Below are 14,597 nucleotides of genomic sequence, written 5' to 3' on the forward strand. Positions count from 1 at the left end.
CTTCGGGACCTACAATGGTGGTTTTGAGACTCGCGTTGGGGCCACCATGTTGGAGAAGCGGAAAAAAGGCCATTACAATTCAATTTTGGTCCCTGAAATTGAGCGCCCTTTGTACACAAAGTGAACCGCCTGATGCCCAGGTGGTGTGTCCCGACGGGGTTTTTGCGCTTCGATGGTGCGCGAAACTGGACCTGACGGATTCCCAGACGAACCTTGTGCCGTACCCGCGCATCCATTTTGTGCTGACGAGCTACGCACCGGTGGTGTTTGCGGAGAAGGCGTACCACGAGCAGCTGTCCGTTGCTGACATCACGAACTCGGTCTTTGAGCCGGCTGGCATGCTGACCAAGTGCGATCCTCGCCACGGCAAGTACATGTCGTGCTGCCTCATGTACCGCGGCGATGTCGTGCCGAAGGATGTCAACGCCGCGATTGCGACGATCAAGACCAAGCGCACCATCCAGTTTGTGGACTGGTGCCCGACTGGCTTCAAGTGCGGCATCAACTACCAGCCGCCGACCGTTGTGCCCGGCGGCGACCTGGCGAAGGTGCAGCGTGCCGTGTGCATGATTGCGAACTCGACCGCGATCGCTGAGGTGTTTGCGCGGATCGACCACAAGTTCGACCTGATGTACAGCAAGCGCGCGTTCGTGCACTGGTACGTTGGCGAGGGCATGGAGGAGGGCGAGTTCTCCGAGGCGCGCGAGGATCTTGCTGCGCTGGAGAAGGACTACGAGGAGGTTGGCGCCGAGTCCGCCGACGACGCGGGCGAGGAGGACGTCGAGGAGTACTAGGGAGCAGACTCGTGCCTCGCACTGATGATGTAGATGCACGCGTGCGTGTGGTGCGCGGGACCGCCGCCACGGCGCTTGTGTGCCGGTGTGTGGCGACCGTCTCGGGGAAGGAGGAGGAGCGCGCGTGCGTGTGCTGCGCCTCCTCTTTTTTCTCCCTCACCGGGTTTTTTTCTGAGGGGACGGGGGGGGGGAGGAGGAGGAGGCGCGGATGGCGGAGCGGCCACGCTCTGCCCCTCGCTGCCCTGTGCCTTTTCTCGGCCCCGACTGAGCAGGGTGTATACGCAGGCGAGTCGATATGCATCGAGATGCTGGAGGATGTTTTCCCGGTTTAGGGTGTGGGTGGGTGGTGGTGGTGACACCACATGAGTCTCTTTTCAGCCTATGGGCCGGAATGAGGGGCCGCCGGGGATTTGGGAGATGTCCAGCAGATGGATGGGGAGTAACCGGTACACCACTGCATGAGTCTAAGGTGACAGAGTTGTTGTCAGGAGCTCCAGAGGAGTTCGTCTTCTCTATAAATGTTTGCACCTCCCTCGCAGACATGGACGGGGGTGCCGTGAACATTTCTAAATCCGAGCAGTCTGCGGGCACAAGCGGGTTTAACAGAGAGGGGAATGACGCGCGATGCTTTTCGGCAAGTAGTCGGTTCAGCACGCCCGCGTTGTCCAGGGGGCTATACACATACTCGATGAGCTCTGTCCCCGGAATTTCCAACGACCATCGGCAGAGCAGCAACAGTCCTTCACGTGGCTGACCGCCAGTACTATGCGGACATTTTGGTTACGGATCGCCGTGTGGCGTTTGTTCTCGGGCCGGGCATTCCCGCAGCCCACAGGGTGGTAGCGAGAGGGGCAGCGGGTAAACTTAGTTGCTCCACCGCTGTGTACAGCTGCAATGGTGCGCGCACCGCGTCTGCAAAGTGGAGGTCCATCGACGCTTCCCCTTGCCAGTTTCTGTTGGTGCGATCGCACCTCCTTGAGTGGGCATCAGGTATGGGGGATGACGAGCCCACCGGGACGTGAAAGCATGAGGTGCAGAGCCAGTGGCGCAACGGGCCCCACTGTATCGAGTGGTCTCAGGGTGAACGGCAAGCATTGAGGTCTCTGCTGATGGTCGTGGTGTGGATGCGCTTGGAGTCGAACCGACCGAGTGCCCACAAATGAGTGGCTTCAACAGGGCAGAGGTGTACCGTTCACGGTGCGGTATCGGCCAACGACAGTAGCGATTAAAAAGGCCTGTTGGGGTCCCGCTCGACTCGATTTCCGTACTGGGCGGCGTCATCGGAGTTGGAGGCTGTGCACTCGCGTCGATTTATTGGCAAGCAAGGACGGTGCCGCCGCTTCCTGTAGGTGTGGGAAGGCTGAATCTTCGCGCGTCCCACTCAGGAGAGGCAGCGCCAGACGTTCGTTCTTCTTTCAAAGTCTCCCCTCGCGCCTGCGGTGCTTGGGACTTGAGAATCAGGGCCGCTTCGACAAGGTGACTGGCTTGCCTCCGAGTGAAGAGAATGACCCCCTCCCCCTCATACCAACGCTCACGACTGAGCACGTCCTGCGTGTTTTTTTGTTTTTCGTCTGCACTAGGCCGACTGCACTTGTATGAGGACTGCTCATCCCCAGACTGCCGGTGGTCCTGATCGATGGGGACTCTGACCTGGGACTCTGTTCTCAAGGGTGCGGCTACACTGGGAGCAAGAGAAGGGCGGGAGGGGTCAAGGTGCCTAGGGTGGTACGACCGTGACGTCGACGTGTATACGACGACGTCATGGCCTCCTTTAATTTCGCTTTCGAACACGATGTGTAGCCCACAAAGGTGGTCAGCTGCAAGCCCCCGCACCCTAACTGAAAGAGGGAAGGTGCGTGGGCAACTCTTGCAGTGTGGAGAGACGTGCTCGGAGTCTGCAGCGGCTGGGCGCTGCTGAACAGGGAAGGACACGCGGAGCATTCTTCCAAAGTCCCTCGCGCCTTCCTCACAGCGGTACATGCTCCGCATTTTGGTCTCTGTGCTACGCTGTAGAGTCCAGTTTCCTGTGCCTGTGAGAGTTTGCCCGAGTGACAACGGTGTATGAGCTCTCAGCGTCGTCCCCACCCCAAAGAGGAGTGACCGAAGCTGGTAGTGATGGCAACGTCGTGATAGTGGCTGGGGCCCACACCACAGCGTATTCTTGAGGGCAACCCCCCTCCCCCGCACCTCTTCTCATACGGGCAACACGAGGCCGTAGCGAATCATGCCGGTTCTTTCACGCCCCCATCTTGGTTGGCCGAGGCCCCACCCTCCCTCCAGTGAGATAGCTGAGGAGAACAGCAATGCTCGGCACGCACTCAGGTATGGCAGAGATGCATTCTTATCGCACTATCGATTGATCGCACGTTACAGACCTGCGTCGTCCTACGGAGTGCGCCCACCTTCGCTATTCGCCTTTTCCCCTCCCCCCCCCCCCCCCACACACACACACACACACGACAAAGTAAACGGGCACACCGCACGCTATGTTTGAGGAGTGCCTACAACTGTGTCTCGAATTTATCGGCGCTCAGGCGCCATGCGTCGGCTGCTCCTCCGCTCAGCTGAGCGAATTCATCTGCGAAGACGTCCTCCCGTATCAAGGCTGGGTCGCTAACGATACCCTTCGAGACACTATCGTGCGACTCTTGCTGACCACGCAGGGCAGCGAGTTCGATGTGTGCGCACTGACGGCGAAGGACGAGATAGAAACCTCATGTGCGGAGAGGGTGGACGTGGCTGTCAGCGCCCCGGGCAGCCGCCAAGGGCGAGGCAGACGGAGGGCTATGCCCGCACCTGCTGTCTCAAACACGAGTCCACAAGGGCGTCGAGTGTCAGCTGAGGAGGCCGTTGTGCTGCTGGACTTGGGCAGAATTGTGTGGACTGAGAAGGAGAAATGTGTGAGTTGCGACCAGCGCGGCGCATCAGGGCAGGATCGGCCTCAGGCCTTTCCCTCACCCAGGCGGGATGGTGGCCCCAACACGCTGCTCTTCTTCACCCCGTCGCACGCTCTGCGGGAGCGTGTCATGGGGTTTTCTATCACGAATGAGAAGCTGGAGATGGTATCCAGCTTCATCGCGGAGAACGCTGTGCTTGGCTGGGATCGATTGCCCAGCACGCCGGCGTTCAAAGCGCGGTACAAGAACTACCTCGTCGGCAGTGGCCTCAAGTGGCTGAGGCGAATGCACAAGGTGACGCTCGTTTATATGTACCACGAGCCGTCGCGCGGGGTTGTCTATCGATTCTTCCCCCACTTTGCGCTGCCACTAACGGAGCGGGAGAAAAAGGGGCATTTAACGTGGGTGGCAGGGGCGGGGAGCGACGGCCGCGCTCCGTCACCTTCCCGCGAAGACGAGCAGCTGTACGGGGAGTGGGGCCGTGATAGCGGTGTCTGCGATGGTAGGGCGCTTAGTGCGACTGCATCCACAGCGTCCGCGCCGTTGCTGCAGCAGCGCTGCACCTGCCGCAGTCACTACCCCCTCCATCACTACTATGCCCGCAAGCGCCGTCAAGAGGCGGCCTTCCCTGGCGTGGCGTTCGATCTGCAGCTGGTGCGCCAGCTCGTTCAGCAGTCCCCGGAGCGCCGGCTTCTCATGCAGGATGCCGTGCACGCCATCCTTGCCGCCCACGGTCTCTTTCTCACCCGCTGGGAGGACTTCTCGCGGACTGAGCGGATGCATCTGCGACGCCTTATGAGCGTGGCGGGACTCAGCATCGTGGTCGCCTCCGTTACCCTGCGTGGCCATCTGCGTGAGCTGCGTATAGTGATCCCTTCCGAGGACCTTGTACAGCAGGTGTACGCCGTACCGTTACCTGCATCTCCGTCAGAGACTTCCTCCACCTCTGTGAGGCCACGAGCACGCGTTCGCGATGGAGTGGAGGGCGGCGAGGACAAGGCGGAAAAGATGCAGAGTCTTCATCTGAACGGTAGTGATGGGGACAACGACGATGCGGAGGACGTCCATGATGGCGACACCAACTGCAGGGATGAAGCCGCACTGCGGAGGAAGGTGGTTTCCGCACCTGTGATCCTTCGGGCAGACCGCGAGCTTGGTCACGGTGGCGCGGCTGAGGAGCTCGACTTTGATGATCATGAGGGGGATGGCTCCAGGGATAGCACCAGCGGCGAGGACGACGATGAGCAGGGTGATCGGACTCAAAGCCACGCCGCGGCGCCGTTCTCACACCCGTCGACTAGACACCAGCAGATGGAGGCAGTGGCGGTGCTTCGTGCTGAGCCCAACCAAGCACTAGAACTACAGGCTGCCCACGAAGCGGAGCGACGCCCGCTGTCACTCACCGCCGCCGTGCCGCGTGTTCAGTTTCACATGCCATACAAACAACGGAGCAAAGCCCTCGGTGCCTTCCTTGAGAGGTACGCGAAGATGCGAGGCACGTTGGTAACGCAGTATCTGTTGCTGCGGCACACCAAAGTGTTCACACTCGTGTACGCGCCACGGCCACCAACGGGGCTGCTCGCGCAAGGCCCGCATCCTGTGGAGGCCACTGCTGCGACTGTAGTAAAGGGAGAAGAAGTGGACGACTCATTCCGTGCGAGTGAGGGTGTTGCAGCTGCCACAGCGGCGGACACGGCAGTAGTAGCAGCAGAGGTAGCGCTGCCTCTGCTGCCGCCTCGCACGCTTCACTTCGAATCCAGTGATCCACGGCTTCCCAAAGGCCTGTCGGCCTATTCAGTCAACACGGTGCTGGACGTGCTTCTGCAGGCTGCACCACACTACGCGGCGTCGGTGCCCAGGCTGATGCAGAGCATCGACGTCTCCACCCTAAATCGGCGCGTCCTACCGTTCCTGCGCCACCTCAAATATGTCCACACCACCGCCGTCGCCCAGCGTGGGCGGAAGCATGTGGGGCTGGTGGTGCTGCTGCCCGCGGAGGGAGAGACGCGCCCCAGTACGCTCAGCGATGCAGCGAAGCAGGCTGTGCTGGACGCTGAGGCTGCTGTCAGTGCTGAGTTCACGAGGAAGAGTGCACGGCAGCCAGTGCTGCCGTCAGCGGCGAGCGGTAAGTCGATTCCCTCGGACATGATGCTGCAGAGCCTCCCGGCTGTGATGAAAGGCGCCTGTCGCTCCACGCTGGGTGAGCGTCTCGTCGAGGTGCACCCCGCAGCCACGAAGGCGGTGAATCGCGTCATGGCAGTGCGCAACGGCTACGCGCGGAGCTTGGTGCAGCGCATGTCGCGACTTCACCTCGAGCTTTGGCACCAGCACTACCGCTATCCCCCCGACAGTGCGGCAGGGGGTGCTGGCGGCGTACGTGTGCGGGAAATGTACACCCGCATGTCCCTTAGCACGTTTGTCGTCGTCGTGGGTCTTCCTCAGGCCGACCTCGGGCGTGTGCTCGGCCGTGCTGATGGTGTGTGCGACTGGTCGACACCTCTCCGGGATCTCCCGCCCAGTGTTTACGGATGGTGTGTGCAGCGGGGAACGCAGACGCTGTTCGCGTGTCTGCAGGGGCTGTACGACCGTCAGCTCATCCGCTCACCGCAGTGCGGCTTCAACAGCTTCTCTTCTGAGGCATGCGACGACGTCGTCTACGCGCTAGAGCCGCAGTGCACCGTGGATGGCTACACGCATTACTTCATGTCTGCCCCGCCCACCGCTGCTGCGTCGCTGTACGCGTGCATGCGCTACTGGCTTCCGTTCTGGAGCGCGGTAGGGCGGACACCGCACAGGCTCTCGTCGCAACTTCTGGCACTAGAGTCGAATGCTGCCGTAGTGCAGGTGGTGGCACTCTCCAAGTTTCTGCGACAGGACCCCAGCTTCCTGGCAGCGCAGCTCTACCAAAGCAGTGGGTTGCCGCTAGAGTCGCGGCGTAGCACCAGCCTTGGTGACGTCGCTGCCGACGCGGTGAGACGTGGGGCAGATCGGCGAGGCGTACCTGGCCGAAGCAGCGTCTCTTCCTCTGCTTCCCTGTTTGCACCCAAACGTCACGGCTGTGGCGATGACAGCGACAACACCTCCCCAGCGGCGACGACGGCAGCCGGCGGCCATCACGTTTCGGAACAGCGTCCCCACAAGGCGCCCCGCACAGAGATCAGTGGCCCCACCGTCGCCGAGGCGCTGGAGTCTGCATTCCACCACTTCGCACCTCTCAGGCGCGTCAAGGAGGTGGTGCGTCTCGTGCTGCGCGGTCGCAGCGTGCACCTCTCTCACCATCCGCTTTTCTGTGTACCAGCAACGCTGCCAGCAGTGCGAGTTCTGCGGCACGGAGGTGTGAAGGCCAGCGACTCGCTTCTTCACCCCTCCAGTGGTGGTGGTTGCAGAGGAACGGGGACGCCTACGGAATTCAATATGACGAACTCTGGACAGGGCGGCGGTGCGTACAATCGACTAGTGAGCACGTCGACGACGCACATGGCAGTGCTGGCAGAGACGCTGTGCGCCGTGCGGGGCTCGAACGCCGCTCATAGAGCGTGCCAGCTGCGGCACTCCTCGTCTACGGAGGAGCTTTGTGAAGAGGTGGAGAGTGTTTACGCGCCACAGGCGGCGGCTTCTACCGCTGCTGTTGCCACCGCCGATTTCGCACTCGCGCATTCTTGCGCCGCCTCGGCGCCTCTGTCGCTACCTCAACTCTCGTTGCTCCCGTCTCCGCAAGCGACGGAGATGCGCTTGTCTCCTCCTTCGACGCAGCAGTCACAGCTGCGATTGATGGAGGCCGGCTTCGAGGTGGCCGCCGACATCCTGCGCATGATTGTCTTCTGTGACCAGGCCCACTACCGCGCCAGTGTCGCGCGGTCACTCTTGACGGCGTTTAACACGCCCTGGCTGGTGTCGCGTGCGCGCGCATTTTTGCAGCGACTGCCAGTATTTCGCCGAGCACGGCAGCAGAACGTCCGCGTGCCGCAGTTGTCGTTGGCGCATAGCCCGTACATTCTGCCACTCAACGCACTGCGCACTGCACCACACCCGTGCGCAAATATGGCGGTGCTGCACCAGTGGGTGCAGGAGGCGGATACTCTGAGCGGTGCAGTGACTGGAGGCCGCGAGAGCCCTACAATGCTGTGGGCCCACGGGGAGATGAACTCGCTCCTCGCATCGGGTGCGCAGGAGCCCTTGCAGTCCACCCAGCCGCCGCCGCTGGAGCTCCTTCATCAGCCTTCAATGGACCAAGCGTACATGTCGATGGCAATGAATGCAGTGCGAGAGAGGATGACGCGACTTCCCTTGCCGCAGTTGGCGTGGCCGGCAGATGCTGTCGCGTGCGAAGGGCTCCGGCGGCGGCGCCCTGACAGCGCAGAGGGAGCCGAGGCCAATGTGACTGGTGTGGTAGTCGGGACCGTCGCGGCACGGCGTGCTCGTCCGCATCGCAAGCGGCGGCGCTCTTCCGCTGCGAGGGGCAGCAAAGAGGCATCAAACGGTGAGGAGGATACGGACAATAGCAACGACAGCAGCGACGACGGGGACAGCGTTGCTGTGGCCCGCGCAGAGGTCGAAGCGGCTCGTCAGCTGTACCCAGCCCGTACAATTCGCAACTATGGAGACCCGCCGTACCTACAGAATATTCCCATCGACGGCCCTCCAACCGCGGCGGAGCAGCGCGCTGTTGAGGCGTGCTACGAGGCGCTCCGCAGCGGTGCATTCGCACCATTTTCGCCTCTCAGCCCGCTCCACAACGGCAGCCACACACCTGAGGGGTGTAGTCTGATCCCGTACCCTAGCATCTTCCATCATGTGGACGGGAGTTGGCACTCGTACATGTGGCATCTCGTGGTGCACACTGTCTACCGCTACATCTTGTGTGTGCCAGGGATTCGCCACGCCGATCTGGAGGGCCGGCTGATGGCGAGCGGTGTGGTGAGCCAGCGAGCACTGTGGGCGGTTCTGCGGTTTTTGATGGACCGTCGGCTTCTGCTGTGCCACGAGGAAGAACTCGCGCAGCCCCTCTGCACCCCAGGCGGTGGTGCACTCGGCGACCCGCCGCGGCTGCGCAGCCCATTCCAGCTGCGCAAGCCCTCCAGGCCTGACGCCGCGCCGTCGCTGCCGTCGTCCCTGTCGGCACCTATTGGCGAGCTCCAGTTTACAAACCGGCAGAGGGGCGGCGCTCCAGGCAATTGCTGCTATCATCCTACAATACCGTTAGAGGGGCTGCGCCTCGTCATGTCTCCGCGTCTGCTCAATCCGCTGCTTCCATGAACAAAACTAAATCTGCTTGCTTTGCATAGAAATCGATGACAACTAGAACGCTGTTGCCGGCTGTGCCCATGCTGCGTGGAAGGGGAGGGAGACTGATGACTCCACTCACTAAAGCTGCGCAAGCCTGACAATGCTCCCGCGCCCCGCATTCCCCCGTGATGCTGATCAGTAGTCTCTGCAAGCCACTCGAGCGGATGGTTGCGCGATGTCTGCGTGACTATCTGGAAGACAAGCCCCAGCCAAAGCGGTCTGGCTTCCGAGCCTGCTGCGTCACTGTTGGTTCCCTTGGGTGTGGCTCTCTTCCCGGTAGCTCAGCGCCGGCAGGGCACCAAGACAGAAGGCCCTGCGGGCTCCGTGCCCGTGCGTTCAGCTCGGGGGCTCCGCGCGGGCCTGCGCCGTGCTTTCTGAACCATGGGTGTCCGAGATGACAGTCGCATCCGTCCTCTCGACGTGGGCGCCCAGCAAATGCGCGGCGCTGGCCGGCATGTTGCGGGGGTTGTCGGGGAAGCCGCGGCTCGGCTAGACAGGCTGGGGCGGTCTGCTCGCATGAGGGAGGCCCGCTGGAGCATCCGCCCGGCCCCCTCTGCTTGGCATTGGCGGGGTGGCGGGCGCTCTGCGGCGCTGGAAAAGAAAACCGAAGGGGGGTCCTTTGGCGCGGGTGCGCTAAAGCAGCTGCGATCACGATGTGCGCCCCGCAGCGCTGTGACGGCACTTCGGCAGTTCTCATGAGGGCATGAGGGTGTCGACTCCTTCGGGGCACCGCGCGCACACCCTCCTGGTGTGCCGGCGGTTGGTTTCGGCGGATCCGCTCGCTGGTGGGCTGCGGGTGGGCCCTCTGGGCGGAAAAGGGACGTCGGCACGGGGGCAATGTCTCCCCCGTTTCGCGAAGTTCTCGTGCTTGCAGCGGCGCTGTGTGATGTTCATGCGCTGGTGGGTTCGGTGGCGGGGGGCTGCGGGGTCCGCCTGGCCGGCCGGCGCGCCGGAAAGCGGACGCGGCTGCCGTTGCAAACGCGCTCTTCCCCGTCATGGCCCCTCCCCCCGGTGCGGGTCCCTCAACAGCGGGGGTGGCGCGTTGCGGCATTTCTGGGCACCAATGCCGGCCCACCCACCCCGTCGCGTGCGCCTCTCGTTTCCGTTTTTCTTTGGCTGCTTTTTGGGTTGTGGCGCGGCGGCGGGGCGGGTAGGCCGTCTCCGGCCGCATGGATGGCGGGCTTTGGCGCACGCCCAAGATGCCAGCCGACGCCCCTGTACGTTTCCCGCCAAGATAAAGGCTTGCAGCCCGCCAGGGTCTGTGTAGTGCCGGGCGCGCAGCGCGTATCCGAAGAGTCGGGAGGGGGTGGGCGAGAAGAGCCCGCCAGGCACACGGCGCGGTTCAACGGCAGGCGGCTCCCCCAGAGGACCTCGATTTGGCCGCAGCGCAGCAGAGGTGTAGGCGGGCCGTGTTTTTGCGCGTTCATGAGGATTTCCTCCTCATGTCGAGGTGGCACGCTGGCCCACAAACAACGAAGTTGGTGCTGAAGGTGCCGGCGTATATCCTCCGCAGGTGCGCCTCTACGCCTGTGCATACGTGGCGCAGCGCGTCCGGCGTAGGTGAGCTGGGCCACGTGTTCTAGTCGGACGCGAGGCGGAGGCAGCGCAGACGCACCAACTCCGCTGCACATAGGCGTGCGTGCGAAAGAGCGGCCGCACTGTGGAACGGCGAGGCCGTGGCTATGGTGTCACTTGCGCTGTTGCTGCTGCTGATGCAGACAGGCGTCATTGCACAATGTTGATTTTCTCCACCCCGGGCGCAAACGAGTTCGACCTTCCTACACTTTTACCTACATTGACTCCCCGTTGTTTGCTCAGCACCGACGCGAGAGCAAAGCGTCTGTGTGTATGTGCGTGATGGGCACGTTGTTGACGCTGCACTGCGCCATATGTGCCGTCCCACAGGCGTGTTCATGAGAGCAACCTCTCACTGCCCCTTTCTTTTCCTTGTCGCTCTGGTGTCGTTTTACCCCTAAATCTTTTCGCTGATTTGGAACCTCTGAACGATTTCAACGCTCACCCACCCACCCACCCACACACACACACACACACGCATCGTTGCCGATCATGAGTTCTGTTCCCTGAACGGCGTACCTTCTCGATCATTGTTTTATCTCCCCATCTCTTTCTGCGCACTCAGGGCCACGCGAGAGCTGCCGTCATCATGCAGCTCCGTCGCGCCACCATGGAGGACATGTACGAGATGCAGCACAGCAATCTCCGTTGTCTTCCAGAGAACTACAACCTGCGGTACTACTATTACCATCTCCTCTCATGGCCGCAGCTGCTCTACGTGCAGCAGGACTACAACCGCAACACCGTCGGCTACGTTCTGGGGAAGATGGATGACGAGGAGGTGGCCGAGAAAAAGCATGGCCACATCACGTCTCTGGCCGTGCTGCGGTCGCATCGCAAGCTCGGCATCGCGTCACGTGTGATGCGAGCAACAATGAAGGAGATGGATGCCGAGTACGACGCCCACTACTGCTCTCTGCATGTGCGCAAGACGAATGACGCTGCGCTGCACCTCTATCAGGATACTCTCGGGTTTCGCTGCGTTGGCGTGGAGGAGAAGTACTACATGGACGAGGAGGACGCATATCACATGAAGAGCTTCTTTCACCAGGAGAACCCCGGCTCCTACGTCGACGATCACAAGCGACTGATACGCAAGACTGTGCCAGTTGAGGTGGAGGGCTACCCGGCCGCGACTGGCACGTCGTTGCCAGCGGTAGGCGGGCGCGGCGGGGACAGGAATGGCAAGAAGGGAAACGATAAGGCCGCAAAGGAGATTTCCGCCAAGGAACGGGAAGCTGCGATGGCCGAGTTGCTGGGACTGGATGCGGATGGAAAGGGCAAGGGCGCTGGTGGTGGTGGCGGAAAGGGCAAGAGCGGCAACAACAAGAACAGCGCCTCAGGCGGCGGTGGCGGGAAGAGGGGCAGCGGAAAGCAGAAGTAGACCCCCCTCCCTCTTTCCTCCTTCGCTTCAGCGTGCTGCGCCCTTCTGTCTGATAAGAGACTAAGCAGACCGGACTATCGGTGCATACCGTGCACTGGCATGCGCGCAAAGCACACCCAACATGAGGCAAACCAATCAGCATAGGGTCACATTGGTGAGCCTGTCATCTTCGCAGTAGCAAGGGCGTTCTTGCACGCGTTCCTGCATACACCCACATAGAGTGGCAGTGGCGGCGGGTCCCATGTCCAGACTGTTACTCATAACTCTAGTGGCGCTTGTTTTTCTCTCAAGACCCTCCCCATGAAGCTATTGAAGAGCGGACATTGAGTGATGCCGTGCTCTGCTCGGCTGTATCTCGTCTTGTGGACGACATCCACGACTCATGGATCTCTCTCTCTCTGTGTAAGTACCACCACCCTCTCTATCCACACACTATTCCTCCCTTCCCACCGCTTCTCTCCCCCCTCGCTCGCTCTTGGCCTACCTACACGCCCATATGGCCTACACGTGCCTGCGTGAAGGAAAATACGCAGCGCCCAGCAGCGAAGATGTTTGAGCCTCTGTGCGAGTTGCTCGTCGAGGACCCGCAGGCACTCATAGAAGATGAGCGTGTGCTTGGCGAGAAGGCCGGGAGACTCTTTGGCTTCCGTGACTTTAGCGCCTACGCCGCGCTTGGCGGCGCTGTGTATCCACCGCTGCGATGCGCCAACGATGGTGTCGTGGCGTGGGATGCAGTGCACGGCATGAATGGCTCCAACAACGGCAACGGGAGGACGCGGGCCACCGATTCTGCCTCATCTTTGTCCGCAGACGGGGCCGCCGTCCTCACGTCGTCGTCGCTGCACGGCCAGGTTGAGATGGAGACGAGGTGGTGGTCGTCGCTGGCGACTGCGATAGAGGCGCATCGGCGAGCTCGTCCTGGATGTCGCTCTTGGCTTCACCAGCTGTGCTCATCAGCGCCGCATCTCCTTCCCTATCTTACCCACTGCCTAATCAAGACGGTATCCTTTGTGCTGCCAGGCCTCCGCAGCATATTCCCGACTGCCTTACCGAGTGCGCGGCTGCCGTTACGGGCGCGGCGCTCTCGCTGTGGTGGGCCGGAGCGTGTAACGGGTCTTAGCTTCCACTCTTCGTACATGTGGCTTGCAGTGGCGGTGGAGGAAGGCGGCGCCGATGCCTCGACGCGCGTCGTCGTGTACGACGTGGGTGAAGAGAGGGTAATATGTGTCCTGACGCATGCCTTTCAGAAGGAGGTGAGCTGGCTGCAGTGGAAGCCACAGTCGCGCGATGTCCTGGCGGTGGGGTGCTGCGGCGGCGTACTGCTCTGGAGGCTGTTGGCGGGCTCCTCAGACCGCACCGCTGATGCATCCTGGTCCGTTGCAAGGACATTGGCAAGCGCGGATGCTGCCGCCCGCGTCTTATTCTACCCCACCAGCAGCGGCGTCACCATCACCGCCGGGGCCTTTGCTCATCAGGACGCGAACACACTCGCCTGCGCCAGTAATGCCGACACGCGCCTCTTTTTTCTCCAATTGAATGAGCCACCCTTTCACCCGCAGGCATGCGGCACCGTTGTCGTCCCCTCTGTCGACGGCGGGCTGGGTCAGGTTGTGTTCGATGACAATGACTTGTTCCTGCTCTGCACGGTGTGCGAACACGGATCCCTGGCACTGGTGCGCATCCGGCCTTCACCCACGTTTGCGTCCGGCGCTGCGTCGGCCGCGGCGTTCCAGTCGTGTGTCGTGCCCACGCCAGCCCCGGTGGACTGCGTCGTGCGTGCCACGGGTCTTGGGCCTTCCCTGTACTTCATGAGCACTGCCGGGCTCGAGGGTGTCCTGCTCGCCCGCATCAACCCCTTCATTGGCGTCGAGGTCGTCTCTATGATCTCTACCGGGTTGTACCGTGGTGTGGGTGGCTGTGTCACCCGCTTCGAGTGCAGCCGCCGCCGTCTGTGGATCCAGACAGAGACGAACCACCTGCTGGTGTGCCGGTGCGGGTTGCGGGACGGTGTCATCTCGCTAATCCCAATCGGCGTGACCGCGATGGAGGTGGTGGAAATGGCATCCTTTGCAGGGTGCAAGACGGGCTCCCTCGTCGCAGCGTTGGAGGTGGATGGTACCATTCAGTTTCTTCCCTCCTATCATGGTTAGTATCCCGAGAGAGAGAGAGAGAGAGAGAGGGAGGGGGGCACCGATATAGACCTCCGACAGAATGGCGCATACCCGGGCATTCGTGCACGCTACTGTGTGTGCGGCGTCTGTGTCCGCAGCTGGCCGCGCTGATGAGCACGAGACGCGCATGGAGGTGTGTGTCAGGTAATGCGAAAGAAGAAGCAGAAGAGACGTGATCACCTACACAAGAGGAGACCTTAAAGGAAATAGGCACCACCATGTTCACACCGCCACTACACATAAGTTTGTACAGTCGCAGCGGTGCTGGGGTGCACATGCGCAACTCACTGACAGACCCGCGTCAACTTCAGGAAGCCAGCTTGAATGTGCCCGGGGAGGACTCCTCTACGGAGAGAAGTGGGCGCTAGCTTAAATGCTGTAGGGTAGCCAAGAGGTGGTGGAACGCCTTTTCGGTCATCGGAATTGCTTACGAAGTGCCGAGCTGAAGAGAGAATCCTCTGGTGTCGGGTCGCTTGACCCCCGCCTCCTG

General features: G+C 61.7%; 4 protein-coding genes across 4 annotated transcripts; all 4 read left to right on the plus strand.

The window, feature by feature from the left end:
• Window positions 1-14: 14 nt before the first annotated feature.
• Window positions 15-794, plus strand: LBRM_29_2700 (alpha tubulin; the record flags this gene model as incomplete). The annotated part of the gene is made up of 1 exon (XM_001566562.1): window positions 15-794. The coding sequence occupies one exon, from the start codon at window positions 15-17 to the stop codon at window positions 792-794; it is 780 nt and encodes a 259-aa protein (XP_001566612.1).
• A 2,486-nt stretch (window positions 795-3,280) lies between these two features.
• Window positions 3,281-8,947, plus strand: LBRM_29_2710 (conserved hypothetical protein; the record flags this gene model as incomplete). The annotated part of the gene is made up of 1 exon (XM_001566563.1): window positions 3,281-8,947. The coding sequence occupies one exon, from the start codon at window positions 3,281-3,283 to the stop codon at window positions 8,945-8,947; it is 5,667 nt and encodes a 1,888-aa protein (XP_001566613.1).
• Window positions 8,948-11,141: 2,194 nt separating this feature from the next.
• Window positions 11,142-11,936, plus strand: LBRM_29_2720 (conserved hypothetical protein; the record flags this gene model as incomplete). The annotated part of the gene is made up of 1 exon (XM_001566564.1): window positions 11,142-11,936. One exon carries the CDS (start codon window positions 11,142-11,144, stop codon window positions 11,934-11,936), a length of 795 nt encoding a protein of 264 aa, XP_001566614.1.
• A 548-nt stretch (window positions 11,937-12,484) lies between these two features.
• LBRM_29_2730 (conserved hypothetical protein) lies at window positions 12,485-14,086 on the plus strand (the record flags this gene model as incomplete). The annotated part of the gene is made up of 1 exon (XM_001566565.1): window positions 12,485-14,086. The coding sequence occupies one exon, from the start codon at window positions 12,485-12,487 to the stop codon at window positions 14,084-14,086; it is 1,602 nt and encodes a 533-aa protein (XP_001566615.1).
• Window positions 14,087-14,597: the final 511 nt, after the last annotated feature.

This window comes from Leishmania braziliensis, chromosome 29, assembly GCF_000002845.2.
Source record: "Leishmania braziliensis MHOM/BR/75/M2904 complete genome, chromosome 29".
NCBI lineage: Eukaryota > Euglenozoa > Kinetoplastea > Trypanosomatida > Trypanosomatidae > Leishmania > Leishmania braziliensis.